Source organism: Pagrus major, chromosome 21 (genome assembly GCF_040436345.1).
Source record: "Pagrus major chromosome 21, Pma_NU_1.0".
Taxonomy (NCBI): domain Eukaryota; kingdom Metazoa; phylum Chordata; class Actinopteri; order Spariformes; family Sparidae; genus Pagrus; species Pagrus major.
Genome location: NC_133235.1, coordinates 10,959,343 through 10,977,529, shown reverse-complemented (window position 1 = coordinate 10,977,529; position 18,187 = coordinate 10,959,343). Strand labels below are relative to the sequence as shown.

General features: G+C 38.8%; 1 protein-coding gene across 1 annotated transcript in view; it reads right to left on the bottom strand.

The window, feature by feature from the left end:
- Nucleotides 1–18,187, bottom strand: part of LOC141016423 (3',5'-cyclic-AMP phosphodiesterase 4B-like) — a 55,259-nt gene that overhangs the window by 22,060 nt on the left and 15,012 nt on the right. Inside the window, exons 3-8 of the mRNA XM_073490778.1 lie at nt 15,266–15,415; nt 9,947–10,194; nt 3,316–3,510; nt 3,194–3,230; nt 2,394–2,464; nt 1,623–1,672 (exon numbers count right to left, since the gene is read on the bottom strand). Of these exons, the coding sequence (XP_073346879.1) occupies nt 1,623–1,672; nt 2,394–2,464; nt 3,194–3,230; nt 3,316–3,510; nt 9,947–10,194; nt 15,266–15,307 (643 nt within the window). The 5' untranslated portion in view covers nt 15,308–15,415. The remainder of the gene's footprint in view (nt 1–1,622; nt 1,673–2,393; nt 2,465–3,193; nt 3,231–3,315; nt 3,511–9,946; nt 10,195–15,265; nt 15,416–18,187) is intronic.

Below are 18,187 nucleotides of genomic sequence, written 5' to 3'. Positions count from 1 at the left end.
GAAAATGAGACAGAAAGCAGCACGGAGAGGATATGAGGGCATCCGTCCTTGTTATATTGTTAATTGTTGTAATGTCCTCCTTAACAATTTGAACAATTACTATTATTTAGGTGCAGGTGGGCTGTATGCTCTTTGCACACTTAGGAAAAGCTGGAGACGGATATATTCTATGGTGGGACTAGAGTAAAAAAGATGCTTCATTAGAAACATAAGTGTACTTGTCTCAGAGGTTTCAAACAAATCCACAGAGTACATCCCATTTGTTTTTCTCATTCTATCTTGCCGGAGGCCAGTAACGTGATGGTTTCACTCGTCAGAGTTTACTCTGAGAAGGTCAAGGTTTGTGAGAAGTGTGGAGGAGGAAGGACAATAAGAGCCTCACAGTTGTCTTGTATTTTTTCCTGCTGCGGGACGCTCCTAGCAGCCCATCTGTGCTGATAGGAAGTGGAGAGCACCCGTGTGGAGGCTGTGCTGACGTCAATCGGGCTTGAAGAACCAGTGCAGCAGGAACTAATATCCCCACCTCCCTCCTCCCCTTCTCTCACCCGTCCTCTCCCTCCTTTTCATCTACCTGATCTGAATCTGAACCATGAAATATCTTGCTGTGGTTCTCACCCTCTTTCTGTCCCTCTGTCCGGTCGAAGCGTCAGTTCATGGGAATTTTTCTGTTGTTATCAAGTCAGAGCTTCCTGTATCCATAACTCAGACGATTACAGCTTCTATTTGTGCCTGCAAAAATGCTCCAAGATAACGCACGTTGTGCTGATCATGTAAACATCTATTACCGTGTTGACATGGAAATGCAGAACACTTAACATGAAATGTGTACTGTGGTGTGTTTGTAACTGCACAGTTTACTCTATTTACGGCACATGTATGAGCCTGCAGTAACGCTGCTGTATGCTACTGTCATTCATTGTTTATAACACTTTACCTCAAATTATAAATGTTGTTGGCAACTGTGCAGGAGAGCGTCAATTAACTGATTAGTCAATCGAAAAAGAAAATTAATTTCCATCTATTTTGATAATCCGTTGATTGTCATACGAGCAAAAATGTCATATTTTCTGGTTTTATATTTTAAATGTGAGGATTTGCCGCTTTCCTTTGCAAGTAATGATAGTAAATGAAAAGTCTTTGGTTTTTTACTGTCGGATGGACAAGAGAAGCAATTTGAAGACGTCACTTTGGGCTCTGGGAAATTGAGATGAACATTTTTCACAATCTTTTGACATTTTATAGAATAAATTAATTCTTACTAAATTAACTGATTAAATAATCAGTAGATCATCATTAATGAAAATAATTGTTATTTGCAACTCCACTGTGCAGACTTTTGTCACATGCAAGTGAATTTCCATGTCTGGCTTGAAATGCATGAAACTGCACGTGCATGGGATTAACACAAAATATGGGGTGTATTTATGTTGGGATCATTATCTCACATTCTTTTGTATCATTAAAATCTTAAGAAGAGCATGGTCCTCGACAAACAGACAAAGAGAAGTGAATTCCATCGCATGCATGTGACAGCTTCCCACAGTTCCCGGAATCATTGATCCTGATGAGGGTGTGATTAAACTGCCTGTTTCATATACTGGAAGGCTTTGGACAGGACTCACCTGACAGGCAGACTTTGGTGACAGAAGGCTGATTGGCAGCAGGAGACTTTCTGCAACCAGAGAGAAAACAAGTCTGTAACTGTGTAACAAATGGTTGCATTATTTTTTCCACAGCATGATCTGATTTCAGCAGCAGTCAATGTTGCCACAGCACAAACATAAAACAGGTGCTTCTACAGTTCTCTGAACTGCTAACAGGTCAGATTTTCTACCATGTGACGTTGTCATGTCTGATTCAGTTTGGGCTCACTGTGAACTCTCTCTCTGAGGTCGTATTGACTCTTTGTCCACCTCTGAAAAAACCTGATGAAACTGCAGCAAATGACCCAGTTCAGTGATCAGATGGAGCTTTCATGCACTCTTCAAATGAGATGAGGTAACCCCCTCTTCCAGCAATAAAATAAAATGAAATGTCACTGTGTCCAGTACAAGTCTTCAGTGCTGCTGCTGCAAAACAGCTTCAGCATTAAAAGCTCAAGCTCTCTACACTTGGTTTAAAGTCAGTGGTTCCTTCATGAGAATGTCACATTGAGAGCTTTTTTGGTGCACTGGCGCCCCCAAGTGAGGTATGTCGGCATTGTGAACTGTGGCATCTCAACATATTCCTGAGAGCTAAAATCTCTCGTGCAGCTTTCTAACAAAGATCATATCAAGAATTTCTATCAGCACATAAATGACAAAAAAACACCCAGTATAGAAATCATTGTTGCATATGTAATCATTCTCACAGAGCACTTGCAGATACTGGAATAAAATTATGAGCTGACTTACTTATAGGATGCACATTGTACATTTGTCAAGGTGGTGAAGTTGTTCCTGACGGTGCGAAGGCTTGCCAGAACCTTAAGAACAAAAAAAGAAAAAACAATGAGAAGAAGCCACAAGAACCACTGGTGGGGTTGAAAGGAAAGGAATATTTACATGAAAAAGAAAAAAAGGTATGTAATAATAGTTGAGGATTCAAAATTGACACTGACAGAAGGTTTGAGAGAATACACACAGTGATAACATGACAATATCACTGAGATTCTATTTAGTATTGTGATAATGTTATAGCCACAAAGTTTGCAGCTGATTATGCAGACTGATTGACTGATTGTTGTGCCTGCATCATTTACAAGTGTTAATAAGCACTCTTTGCAGCTGCATCTCAATACTGAATCGTGCTCATTGATCCCACTACCACCCAAAATAGGATGCATTTTTAACCTTTAGTAACTGCTGATGGGATTCAGGTGAAATTCAGCAAGGTACTAAAACTTACTGCTATTTATAAAGTTTCAAAAAGAGACACAATCATCACATGACATTTTTTTTACTTGGAACTTATTGTGTCAATCAGAGAGCAGAATTCGACTGGACAAAGCTACAGTTTAGCTACAGTTTAAGTTTAGGAAGATGAGTCTAAAATGACCTTGCTATGCCTACTAAAGGCCACCAGGGGGCAGGTAAGTTAATTATGAGGTGCTTCACATCTTAAAGCCCCTTGAGGAAAACTGAGTTTGTCCGGACAAAAAAAAACCAACATAAACCTACTTGACTATGACTTTGATTTTTTGACTTTTGATTACCTGCGCAAATGGAGTCACAATCAAGTCCTCTCCATGCCTGAAATGGGATGAGGAAACTATTAAGCACTAACACACACTGTTGAACTTTATTTGTTGTCTTTTTAATCATCATTTCAACTCACAGTTCTCCAACAATTGAAGAGTTTCGAGACAAGGACTTGGGTGACAGGTCGTAGTCACTGTCGGAGCGGTACAGGAAGGACTCCCGGCGCTGGCCATGGCTCGCCAGGTTGGGATGTAGGACCAGACCTGAACCTGGGGATGCCTGCGGGTCTGAAGGACTGCAGCACAACGACGGGCCATTCTCCACTTCAAAGCTAAGAGAAAAGCACAATAGTAAACAGTTAAAGAAGTATTATTTAATTGCTGTGAAGATGGTCATTTCATAAAACTGGGCTGTTTGTGCCCTGGAAATATTTCTTAAATTAGTGCTACATGACAAAGACAGAAACACTTAATATTAAATGTTTGTAACTGCACAATTTACTCTATTCACTGCACATGTATGAGCCTGCAGTAACTCTGCTACTGTCATTCATCATTTATTACACTTCCATCAATTTATAAATGTTGTTGGCAACTGTGCAGGAGAGCGTCGATTAACTGATTAGTCAATCGAAATAAAATTAGTTTCCATCTATTTTGATAATCCGTCAATTGTCATTCAAGCTAAAATGTCATATATTTTCTGGTTTCATATTTTAAAATGTGAAGATTTGCTGCTTTCCTTTTGCTCGACATGTAGAAAACCTAAAACCAAAGGAATGCACTGCGCAGCACCTAAATGCTCCCACTGTTTGGTGATGTACTGCGAGTTGGGCGGTACTTGGTATTGGCTTGTCAACAGTTGTCTGGTCACAAACTCGTATAACAGCTGAAAAATACACTAAAATATGTTTCTGAAAACCTTTGATGCAAGAAACAGGCAATGCAGTAACAGATTATTGATTCATCTTTGATTAACACTGATTAACACATTTTACAGTTTGATCTGAGTTGCGTGTTGCCCCTCTCTTGTTCGGCTACTAAATTCTTTGTCTCTGTACAAAAAATGCAGAAGTACAATCTAGGGCTGGGCGATAAAACGATCTCGATAATTTTCATGATAAAAATTTTTCCACGATAGCGATGATAAATTTATGAATCATGTCCGAACCACATCAGGTCTTACAGAACAGGAGGCTTTAAAGCTGAACTGAACAACTTCCTGCAAGCTCAAGCAATATTCAAAGAATACAGTAGCATAATCATCCTCAACATTTTACCTTTTTATTTTATTTTCTTTAATCCATGTTCAGTTCAGTATACTACCTCTAAAATGTTTGAGACACGTTTGAAACAAGCAATTTGTTGTACATATTCATCATTTCATTTATCCAGTGATTAACATAAAGCCGAATGTTTGTCACCTATTCATTCTGACAATAAATAACTGTATTTTATAAACCATAATTAACCTTCTGGTTTGTTTTGGGTTCTGTCCTAAGGAAAATACTCTTAAAACTGTCAGTTCAACATTATTATTGTTAAATATACTGTATATCGTGATAATTATCGACATCGATCAATATAAAAAAACATATCGTGATAACAGTTTTGGCCATATCGCCCAGCAGAGAGTTTTCAGAACATTATTCATTTACATACACTGCCCACACTGTTTTGATACAAAGATGGTTGACATTCGCCGGAGTTTAACTTTAAATCAATCAAAACAACCATTCATTTATCAAGTACTTTCAATAAGCTGCCATTAAGCATTGGCTTGTGCAACATGTTCACGTATCCCATCCAGGAAAGAGATGGTTGCATAAACCCTAAAATGATTAATCATCCATCCATCCATGGGTCCAAACCCAGACTATTGTGCTCATTAAATAAGTATGCTTTGCTGGTCAGTGAGAGTAGAGGAGGGGGTGTTTTATTGTAAACTGCTGCTCTGGTCTGTGTCTGTCCATGACAGTTCCACTCATTCATCCCTACTTAGCAGCAAAGACAGGACCAACTCTTTGTAGTGTTTATGTCAGGCATATTCTAGTGTTCATTCTGTTTTTTTATAATGACAGATACACTCGACCAAATCTAATGGTTTTTAAAACACACACAGATCCTGCACATAAGTTTTTGTGTCTGTACCTCCCTGCTGAGGGAGTGCAGATGGTGAGTACAGTAGTTCAATCTGGAACAAAAATCTCCTCTGATTGCTTGAGATTAATGTTTTCATCCTGGTCAAATAAATCCTGTTGGAATAAAACTGAAAACATGACCAGTCTAACGCAACATATAATCAAATAATAGCCTTTTATAGAAATAATACATATACAGTCTGATACAAAGATATAGAATTCTAAAACACAAAACAAAAAATGTGGTGTAAGACGTCCTAACAGTAAATTCCTCAAGAATTGCTCAGTGCAAAAGCAAACCAGAAAGAAGCTGATTTCATAATACAAAGTGTTGTGTAAATGTAGAGCAAACATCTACAGTCCATCTACCCAGCATTTTGCTGATGCCACAGTGAAACCACCACACATGCACAGATGGATATAATCCATGTCTGTTTGTCAGCATAGAGCGGGTGCAGGAGGAGAGCTATTGTGTAACCAGATGATCAGGTCAGATGGACCGGAGTTTAGAGGTGAAAGGTCAAAGTGTCAACGCCCAGCAGGAATAACAGATACCAAAAAATGATGAATGAAAAAGAATAACTCTCACTAAGTCCTGAGTTTAGCTTGGATAATATGGACACACAGGTTGAATCTGGAAAACTGATATATAAAACACAATGATTTGTCAGTCCAACTGCAGTAGAAAGGTGTACACAATCTAACATCATATAGCTTTCACAAACGTGCTCAGCAATCAGCCAGCATCTCTCAAAAAATCTATCTTGTAGTGGACTGACCGTCCCAAAGGTCACGTCACTATTTTGCCTACATTTATCCCCCCGCCTCTGTAATTTCTGCAACATGTGGGATTAACTGGGCGCATATCCCACTGAGACACTCGGTCCCACACCTCAGCCAGAGGGGTTGGGATTAATGTGAAAAATGCAGACACTGATTACACATGACACGACGATAAACGTCATCCATGCCGCGCATTGCGTCATTCAAATTCCAACTTCACAACATTAAAAGCATGCTTTACCTACAGCCATCTAATCTCTTAATCTGACATGGGCATAGCAACACAGTATGTTAACGACACATATTTTCTGTAGAATAGCAGTCTGGTACAATGAATCTTGTAAAATTCCCTTTTTTCCCTTTTTAGGAAACAAGTTTCAATCTCATGCTGCCATAATTTGAAAACATCTAAACACATGTAGAGAGAAAAGAAAAGAGACAGTCTAGATTAACAATTTAGAAACAGACAAAGAAGAAAAAGTAAGAAATATTTCAAAGACAACTTTGAAGAGTCACCTGGGAGCCGAGAGGTGTTCTCTACTGACCACTTCCTCGCTGAAATCAAAGTGGCCAACTCTGCACCTGGGGGACTTCCGTGGCATTCTTCTCTCCATTCCACCTCCACCCTCCTCATCGGGCAACAAAAAGCACCGAAACTGAGGCTGCTCACTCAAACACGCATACAGACTCGCACTGACAGACCCTCTTTCTGTGCAGGCCACGTGCTGCTGGACTAACGTAGGCTTTGGCAGACGCTAACAGGCAGATCTGGGCTGGAGCACTCGCAGGCACTCAGTTCATCTGGCTGCCTGTCGTTTTTCCCTCTATATTAAACCACTGCAGATTAGTCAGGGCGTTCATCATCCCACCCCGCCCTTCACTGGGCCACCTATGATGTCCTATAAAAACATATGCACTTGAGTTTATGGTGAAAAAAAGGGAGGTATTAAAGTAGAATATCCAGATGTTCATATATTTACCAACATAGAACCTCTCACTAATGTGCATATGGTATAATGTAGATAGTTAATACAGAAAAAAAACAAACATCTGTGTTATGAGGACCCTTGTTCTCAGTTCATATATACTTCAACATAATCGAAACAATAATAGACAATTTAAAACAAGCTGACCTTTTCGCCTTTGCAAGAAAATGATTCAGCTACTTCAAAAATGTTTATCTTACTCCATTTAAACTTAAAATAGAAGAAAAACATGAGTACAGTGAGACTGAAGGTCCCTATTGCTGCAAAAAGCCTTTTTTTAGGCAGGAGAGCAGGGGTGAGATGCTGAGAGGAGGGACTGTTAGTAGGGTAGAGGTGTGTGGGACAAGGTTCCTAAGATGTTTTGGAGAGATATAAAGGTCACACGTGAAAAAAACCCAAAAGAAAAACCACATGAAGTGATGTAAAAACTACGTTTAAGAGTAAAATCGCCTGATTTTAAGCGTTTGAGAATGTCTTCATTGTCAGACTGCTATCCTTACAAAATGACTTAGAATAAACTAAAATAGTACTTATGGTCTACTATTGGCAGAACCAGTGTATTATTAGAAAAACTAATAAGTGTTTATTTTATTTATCTGTTTGTACATCCACATCAGAAGAGTTCATTTATCTATGGTATCTGAACAGGCTGAAAACCTACCTGTGTGACTGGGTGAGATTTGAGAAGCACCAGACCCTCCTGTTATCATCCGAGTGGAAACAGAATAAAAAAAAAATACAGGCTGGCTTGCTTAACCTAGACCCCTGCTATATAAATACATATTTTTTAAAAACATCGTCTCCAGCTTCACACACTGGATCCAGAAAAGAAAGCAAGGAACTGCTACTCATTGAAATAATTACGAGCACTGATAATGGAATATATTCATCCAAGTGCCGGGGAAGAGATTTTTCTTAAAGCACGATTTGAGGAAAAGCACTCTGCTACTCTGCTCAGCTTGTACTTTTCAGTGTTTCAACAATGGAAACATTTTATGATGAAATAATGTCATCATCTCTCGCACATTTCAACACAAATAATATCAGTGCTGTAACAGCACATGCCTGAGAAGCAACACAGGATCTGGATGAGATTTATTCAAGAAACTCTTCTTTATTTGTATACTATTATAATTCGGCTTCTACTTCTGTACACTCAGTCGCTACAGCCGTCCCTTCTCTGTTGCTTTTCCTGAGGTTTGTCACAATTATTTTTCCATTCTCTTTCATTTTTGAGATCATTATCTGACACGAGTGGATACAGATAGAGCATGTCCTTTATTGTACAGACTGTAAAACCCTCTGAGAATGTTTTTTTTTGGCTCTATGAAGATATGTGACTTGAAAAATGTGGGTAAGCGACCAACTATGATCACCAGTGTTTCCAGTGTTTTCACATACTCTTTGAGTTACTCTTTAAATCACTCCCCTGGACTCTAGATATTTTTGGCAGCCTGAAATAAACTACTGTTAAGGGTCTGTGTGACTTTCTAAAAAAAAAAAAATAAATAATAATGTAGCCCTCTAAGAACAGAGTATATAAATAAATAGTTTTCACAAATTGAGAGTGAATGGAAAGTCTCTTCCTCTCGCACAAACACAGCAACTGAATTCTTACCAGGTATTTGCTACAGTGAAGCGCCTGTAACGACGAAGATGTTTGTTTACCACCTGCTTGCGAAAGCATCTCGGTGAAAGTTTCTGACCAGGATCAAAAGCAACAGCACTGCATGGGTCCGACCTGAGCTCCCCGCACTCTCCACTGGCTTCCATTAGTGCTTTACAATAAAGTCCAATGCAAGAAGTGTGACACTATTAAAAGCTATGGCCTCCTTGAGAAACAGCTGAAATCAAACTAACTATCAGAGCCTTTTCTTTAGTAAAGATTAAGGAGTTTGTGTAATGTAGTCAGGTCTCAAAAAGACACACTGGAGAGAAGATACTGTGCTAACAAACATTCGCTCATATACTCAGAAGAATATGACTCTAACTTTAAGATTAATTTGATTGGTAGATATATTTTCACACATCATCAACAAGCTGATTGGCTAATCAATAACAACTGGAAAATACCACTAGAAGTTGTGGTGTGTCCACAGCGACAAACAATAAACAGAGCAGAAGTTTTCCAGTTCCTGACTTTTAATCCAGATAAATGCAACCCATGCCTTTAAAAGGCAGTCGCGCAGAGCAGAGTCATAGAGATGAAAGCAGCTGATGAGAGAGTCAATGGACAGAGAGTCCCTAATCATCTGTAGTTTAGTGGGCTGAGACACAGTGGTTCAAAGAAAAAACATATATGGGGCAAATTGACTTTCATGATGTAAAGTGGTCCCTTTTATCCATATTGCCTCCATAATGCTATCATGAAACAACAGCCTCCTGTGCTCTGCGTCAGAGGCAGACCCAACAATAACAGTGTGTTGAACTAAATTACTGCCAAATTATTTTGTACCATCTGATGCCCCAGAAAAACTGTGTTCCTGTGCAAGAAACAACTGAAACTTAGAAGAAAACAAGGCGTTGAAAACACACACCAAAGTATAAAACATAAATGTCACTGCCAACTTTGCTGCTAATTTGCAGATCTGATGGTGAGACGGGACACAACACCAGACTCCCACTGTTCCTGACACACAACGTTTTCAGAAAATTCTGCTTCTACAAAAATACAAACCTTCAACTAAAACCAAATAAAAACTAAATGCAGGTCTCAAAAATGAAGAATAAAAAGCTGACTACATAAAAATAAAAACAAATTACCCTGAAGCATGATAATCTTCTTTAGATATGGAGGCGTCACTTCTACATGACACCTGCACCATAAACGTTGTGTCACTGTGATGACCAAGCCTTACCTGTTGGGGTCAGCTTGTGTGATGTCGATTCGAGGCAGAGAGACGATGGGCAGACTCGTAGGTCTGCTCCGGGTCACTGGATCTTCATCGGGCGTCAGCGACCTGCCCCTGTCCCTCTCCTTTTCCGCCTGTCGCCATGACAATGGAGGCAGCTGCAGGTTGCCAGAAAACCGTCTGTGGACTTTGCACAACTCTACCCCGAGGGTGCTGCCTGCAAGAAATTGTCCTACAGGAGGCTCCTTATTCTCCTGAAGGCGGAAAGACAAAAACGACAGTGAAACAACGGGTTGTATTTCCATGAAATTGGCTGAAAATCTTTGATACAGATAAGCTTTGTGAAACATGGGTGACATATGGCCTAAGTGTTCGTTTCCTGGTTTTCAAAGGCTGCATTACAGTAAAGTGATGTCATTAATAGACTGTTGTACTTGCCTTTACCCACATGTTAATTTCATTACTGATGATAATTTATCAAAAATCTCATTGTGTTAATATTTTGTCATGGTACCAATACCATGATATGGTTTGGTCAATAATATTGCCATATTTGATATTATTGGCTAGTCCTCAGGTGCTTTTGAAGATATTTCAAAATATTAAGATGGATAAAGTGTACCGTGATATAGCCTAAAAATATGCAATTATTTTAAGGCGGTCTCTCCCAGCCCTGGTTAAATTAGTATCAAGTTAGCGTTTTCTTTAAAAATAAAAAGCACAAAAACAACAGAATTCGACAGAAATAAAGATTTGTAGTTTTGTAAAAAAGAATATAGTCAATAACAAGAGCCAAAAGTTAAAACAATGAAAAGAAAAATTAATAAAAAAGGAAAAACTTAGCGATGTATAACATCAAGGCTTTTGCTAAAAAAGAACATTTAAGGGACTGATTGAGCACACATAAACATGACTCTTCTACAGCGACTCAGAAGTCAAAATGTTTAAACTCTAACCAAACAACCTGCCGGCCCTGCACATATCCCTGATTAATAAAGTGACATACAGTATATTGGCTACATTTACGTTGTTATTCTCTTTAATACACAGAGGAAAATTAACCATTTGATCAAAGCCTATTTCAGGCTGTCGACACCTGAGCTGCCAAATGACATTTTTATGCAGCTATGCTGAATATAAATTGTGTGTTTAATGTGTCTGCTTGAGTGTGAATGTTCCAGTAAGGAGCACTAGGTGCTTCGCTGACAAATGACGGGTTGTAAACAAGCTAGAGCGGTGAGGAAACCCAGGCGTACTACCAGAGCTCATTCTGCATACATCACCCTCCACTTTATGTTCACCACAAGCAAGTGTAAATGAAACACTCCGACAGGGTTTAAATGAACAGAGGAGATGGAGAGGCATGACGTTGTCGCCAGGGGAAATGGGGGATCGAGGAATTCCTAGAACCTGACTTCAGCAAACAAGAAAACATTTGTCTGTTTTGTGTATGTGGTGCAGGAGTCAAGACAGAGAAGATGAATGTGATAGACAGGCTGACAGGGATTGAGAGTGAGAAGTAGAAGGAGTGAAGCTGCAGTATGACCTCACTGCACTGTTGTTAGGGCTGACAGCTAACTATAATCTGACAAGACCAAGTCTGCACATGATCAACTACTAATTCTCTCCTGAATGACAGTATTAAGCCTAATGAAGCTGAGAGAAAATATCAATACTTCAGAGTGTAAAAATCCAATGAGTTCAATAGTTATATCAAAAAATTTACTTCAAATTAAATTTACTATCATAGAAGACTTAAAAAACAGTAAATTATATTTGAGAAGCTTCATCTGTCATTCAGGATTTAATTAAAAATATGTTACATTTTTGCAACTAAAAACAGAAAGCAGCTGCTAAAAACAAAAAGTATGACGACTTGGAGCATTTATTTAAGCTTAGTAATAAGTCAAAAGGACCATTGTGAAACACACGCACATCTGTCTTGTTAAGATAATGCTTCCAAAAAACTGTAACTGTAAGTTATATCTCCCAAGGGGGCTGCAACTCTGTCATGTGCTCCCATCAAAATTTCTTTTTGAGTGCACGAAGAGAAGCACAATGTTTCAAGTCCAAATTGGCTCTTCGTCATGGACAGAGAGATCCTCTGAAATGCTAAAATGACAGCAGACAAATACTGATGAAAGGAGGGACGAAAAACGATAAAATTCACATTAATGAGTGGGTGAGTGAAGTGAGACAGAGTGGTGTCACATGATGAGGTAGAGCGACAAGATAGAGGGAGAAAACAGTCAGAAAGAGGGCGTCATCCCACCTACTTCCTCCAGTCAAAGTGAAAAAAAGTAATAGCAGGGACACACCAGTTGGGAAGCAGAGAGGAAACATGAACGAGACAGTAAATTGTGAACTGTAAACTGGAGGGATGAGACCAGGATAGGAAACATCTCTGCAACTGAGAGGAGTGAACAGAGGAGAAAATTAGAAACCACAGAGAGAGGAGTTTACCTCGCTTTCTGATTGTCAGTAAACGCAGCTCTGCTGACTCCTCTGCTCCTTCTAGGAAATGCAATTTGTCTGATTTATTGTGACTGTCTCTTTAAATAAAGACACAATCTTCCTTTCCCAGTGAAAAAGGAGCGGAAAATTGAATCTGGCAGAACATAAATCTGCTCCGCCGACTCTGTTTGATAAGAGTGATTGTGTGAGAGGAAACACTCCCAGATCAAACGTTATAAGCAGAGATCTAAATAATCTCCTGTCAATATGTCACAGTACCGACGCTGTTTCCCTGCCAAATTATTCATCAATTGTATATTGATTGTATCTCTGACATCTAGACATGTAATTCTAGTTCTTCATTGATCTTGTGTCTGTTGTCCAAATGGCATTGGGAAGAACAGATACTACTGATTTACTTGGAGTGTACGCCTGTATATAAACCAGCAGTAGGATAAAGGCTTCAAAACAACGGTCATTTTTAGAAACATGGATTTCATATGTGCCGGAACATGGTCATATAAGGACAGGAACTGAGATGAAAGGTACAACAATGAGTCTGAAACGGAGGATGTGTAGCGCCAGTGTCAAACAGAGGTGGAGTGGGTGTTTTCTCGATGAAGATGAAAGGCCTCTCTTGGCCGCAGAGCCCAAACAACTCTCTGGGTTACTTCCAAAAAGCCTTTCCTGAAGAAGGTGATATAAATGAGACAGCTTTAGGAGTGAAGCTCTAACAGCATGGCTTGATGTAGTGCGTGAATTATTGAACCTAGAAGCCAAAGAAAAAAAAAAAATCAAGAGATTGCCTTAATTATTAAGGAGCTATAGGAGAGTTGGGAGATTGACATTCAAGTGTGTTGAGAGGCATAGTAGATGTTTTTACAGACCTACATTTAACTTTTCTGTCAATTTAAGAAAAACAGACTTAAGCTTGATAATATAACGATGAGAAAATACATAATAAATACAAATAATTTAAATACTACTCTAACTTGGACCATGTCACACAACCACTGTCTTGTCTGATAGGATTTCCTTGTGTCTGCTTTCTTAAAAAAAGTCTGATTTGTAGAGGTGAGAGAAGAACTCAGATCTTTTTCTGACATAAAAGTAGAAATAATACTGTGTTCAAAACTCTACGTTAAGTATTACGTAAATATTAGTAAATATTAGTATTATCATCAAAATATACAAAAAGGACCAAAAGAAAAATTACCCATTCAGCAGATTAGCCCATTTCATAACAGTATTTACAATCACTGGATTATAACTGGTGGTACAATGTGTCTGCATCATAAATGTTGCAGCTGGTAAAGGTAAGGCTAATTTCAACTACTTCATATAATGCTGGGAAGCTTAATCCACAATAATACATCATAATCTATTTTTGTACTAATAATCTAAATCTGCAAAGTATCTAGTAACTACAGTTAAGTAGCATAAAATCAAAACCCTCAAGTACAGGTACCTAAAATTATACTTAAGTACAATACTTAAATACTGTTTATCTATATGTCAATGACAATGAATCATTTTGTCCTCTTAATGGTTGATGAATTGTGTAAACAACAACCCTGATTCCAAAAATGATGGGACGCTGCCTAAAACAGAAAACCACTAGCGAATCACTTGTCTGACTGTTGTTGCTGACATAATTTTTTTTCAAAAGTATATTAGAATGTTGTCAATAAATTAAAATAAATAAAACGTTGACATAAAAACAGGCACCATTTTCCTTTTTATATTGCCTCACATGCATCTTATACAGAGACATTAAAGAAATCTGCACAAACATCCATGCCAGTCAAGTGTATTAAGTATTTTAGGCGCAACTAATTGAAGGTTTTCATTCCAAAAGTGAGATGGTGACCTTTTGAATAATGTGTTTGCCATTAAAAAAATCTGCTGGCACTGAAAGTAAAAATCATCATTAATCTCCCTGATATTACTGGCCATTACACTAAATTAAACTTTGTATTTCATCTATAAAAATGAAAAATTCACACGATTAAACAATTGCATTACCATTAATTGTCACTAACTATCCAGTAATGAAGTGTGGGGGGATTAGAGGAGGATGGAGGCCAGTCACAGCAGGAAAACTTTCATCATCCAGGATGTAGCTTGGCCTCTGAGCTCCTGTTGGACAATGTCAAGGTAAATGATATGGCCTGCCTGCCCAGTCATAAACACCGGTGGCCTGGAGGAGAAACAGATGGGCCTCCCTGTCAGATCTGTCCTTCCTCCTCTCATGTTTCCATTCAGTCAATGCCCTTAGTGTCTCCTGCTGTGAACTGTCTTCTAACACCTCTCCTCCTCTTCCCGCTCTCTGCTTCCTTCTCCTAAACTATGCATCACTCCTCAACTCTTTGTCTCCATCATCATCCTAACTCTCACTTACACACACACACACACACACACACACACACACACACACACACACACACACACACACACACACACACACACACACACACACACACACGCACACGCACGTACATACAACACACTGTTCTCCACCCCACGTCTCTGTTCCAAAACACACACACACCATCTCGCTCTCTGCAGCGTGTCCTGCCGGATAGCGGTCTGTTGTGTACAGTACAGTCATCTGTTCATGAGTCACCGACCACCGCACAGACATACTGCACCTTGCTGCCTCAATGTATTCCCACAAGAGCTCACTGTATTGTTGTTCGGGAGGCAAACGTTATAAAATTTACTGTAACTGTGCAAACTGCAGAATCAGGCTGTAAACTTTAGAGGCGAGATGCGGAATGTCAGATAAAAAGAAATCATGAGTGGCTGTGTAATGAATGCATGGATGGATTCATGGTTGCACAGATGGAGAGTGGAAAAATCAATACTTACATCGCCTGGTGTAACTCCCTGTGCACTACTGCTTTTCTTCATCCTGAGGGATGCTCCGCCAGACTCTCTCTCTCTCTCTCTCTCTGATGCTCTCTCCGACAACGCAGTTCTTTCCTGCTTCTCCTGCGCTGGGCAGCCTCACTAGCATGCCTGCACATGGGAAGCAGAGAGGAGGGTGGGGGCAATGGTAAGTTCAAAAAAGTTATGCTGCCTCCCTCAAGGTGAACATCATGTCTGCAATTTCATGTCAGACTTGCATTATTGTTCTGTCTTGGTGTTGCAGTTCAGTGTGCAGTAATTTGACACAAGCCCACACTGCGTTTGCATTACATAACTTTGACAAAAACGCAGACATTACATGGACTGTGATGGATTACCTAGCTCAGCAGTTACAAGTTTGTACAGGTAGACATTCATACAGTAGTAAAACACACTCTGAAGGCAGCAAAGGCACTTTGAAAGAGACACTGGCTGAAGAAAGTATACAACAGAACTGTAAGGCTTGGACCTTTATAAATACCCTCCTCTTGTTGTAACCTTTAACGAGATACTTTTGATGCATTGTCCCCATTTTGAATGATGGTTAATACTTTTTTTTTTTTTTTTTTTTTAAATCGGTTAACTTCTTTACAGCAATTAATCGAATAATCATTAACATCCCTAGTTCAAAACACATTTTGTTGAAGATTTGGTGTCAATGACAAAACAACACTTGAAGATGTTACTTTTAGAAAGATTTTCAGCCGACCGTTACATTGGTTGGCTGTTATCGGCTGATATCCGCCTATCACAGATATATTGGTATCAGTGAATATTGAGTCCCATATGCACCAATATGTTTTTTCTTCTTTTTTTTTTATTGAGGTTTTATACTGTGTAATAATTCATTTCCCAGTAAGGCACTGGTGGTATTTCAGATAATTACATTTAGTCTTAAACTGTAAAATACCCTGCCTCTGTTACAAATCATATCATACACATTTGAGGGACCCTCAAAGTTGGAAATTGTAAAAATCTTTGGTTTATGACCAAATACATATTAAATTCATAACATTCCCATCAGCCTCAGCCGTACTTGCTAAGTGCTATCTAGCAAATATCAGCATGCTAAGGCAACAAACTAAGATGGTGAATGTGGTAATCTTATATATGTTAAAAATCAGCATGCTAGAATTGAAATTTTGCATGTGTTTGAATGCTGATGTTAGCATTTAGCTCAAAGCGCCAATGTGCTTTTTGTGAGTAACATAGCCTTACTGTAGACCTATTGTAGACCTATTGTAGACTCTTTTTTTCATTTAATAGAGAAAGCCTTACATTTTCAATGGCATCTACACAAAAAATGAACAATTCAAAATGAATTGGATACATTTTGATTTGAATCTAGAACACTGAAAGATCCAAATTCAAAAGGACATAAATAGCTCTTACTAGATGCCAGCTTTCAGTTCTTAACATAGTTCAGTTGGTATAAAAATCAAGTTGTAAATCCTTGTGGGCAACAGTGATGTTAAATGTGATTTGTAGAAAAATGCTCTGAAAAATGCACAAACAAAAACAGTGTTCCTTTGACCATGGTGTGTATTACTGCATAAAATACACTCCATGAATGATTCCATGAAAAAAGAGCAGTGCACAGTGTCTGTGCCTGGAGGTCTTTTAGACCCGCCTGTCAGCCTCTTCTGAATGCACTGACTGTACACTCATCAATTATAGAATGACCACAGTGGGTGGAAAAGCACCAACAGGCAGACATGAGTGACTAACCTATGCGACAGAAATAAATCGATATTTTCCATGTCACTATTGATGCCCCCCCCCTCTGTTGCCCCCATATTACCCCTCATTTGGCAGACACTGTGTCCTTGTGTTAAAGTCAAAGTAGGACTGTTATTGAGGGAGGCTGTTGTTGACGCTTTCAAGCTCCTGCCAAGTCAAGAGGCATGAGAAGAGAATTTCTTCAGCCGCACAAACAACACAATTTTGTATGTAGCTTTCCAGACAAACATCTATGTGTGGCTCCCTGCTGTCCTCAGTTGGTGTGGGGAAAAAAAATGACATGAGTGGTAAAATGACAGCATCTGCAAAAAAACTCTTCAGCAGCTGGTTCAAATCTCAGCTGGAGGTTTTTTTTTCAATAATGTATGAGGATACATCGATGTTTCTATTATCGGTTCACAAGAACACTATTCAAATTCTTCTAACATCCTGATACAGAGGTTTCAGGTTGATCATTGAAAAAGTACTGTAGATAGAAAAGGTCAATGCAGAATCAGCCAATAAAATATTCTAAGTAATATTTTTTACAGAAACATGAAATGTCATAATCTGACACCAACATTTTTCTGCTCCTTTGATTAAACACATACTACTACTCATCATTCTGTACAGGGTATAACTAGTAGACTGGATTATTTTAGTGAATATCAGTCAAAGTCGTTCTCAAAGTCAATTTAGTGTTCTAGTACTAAAGTACTGTAAATGCTTCTAATTTTCAGCATGCACGGTAATTGTATCCAGGCTCAATATTTCATACTGGTTGCACTGGTGCCCCTAACTTTTTCATTTAGGCGCACCGGCAGATAATTTGAGTGGACCCAATAATACATTACATCCAAATTTCTTTACACATTATGTTAATTATTGTAAAGGGGTGGAAATGCATGTTTTCTTCATTTAAATCACATGCAACAAGAAATTGTGAAAATGATCTCCATTCTCTAAAAAATAACCACTGAATCTTCTGTGCTCTGGTGCAACCAAAGAAAAATAATGATGTTGATGATGTTTGTTTGTTCGTTGATCAGCAGTATTACACAAAAACTACTGCACAGATTTCCCAAACAGTTGAATGGAGAATGGGTCTTGGCCGAGAACAGACCCCATTAACTTTTGGTGTGGATCTGGATAAATATAAAATAC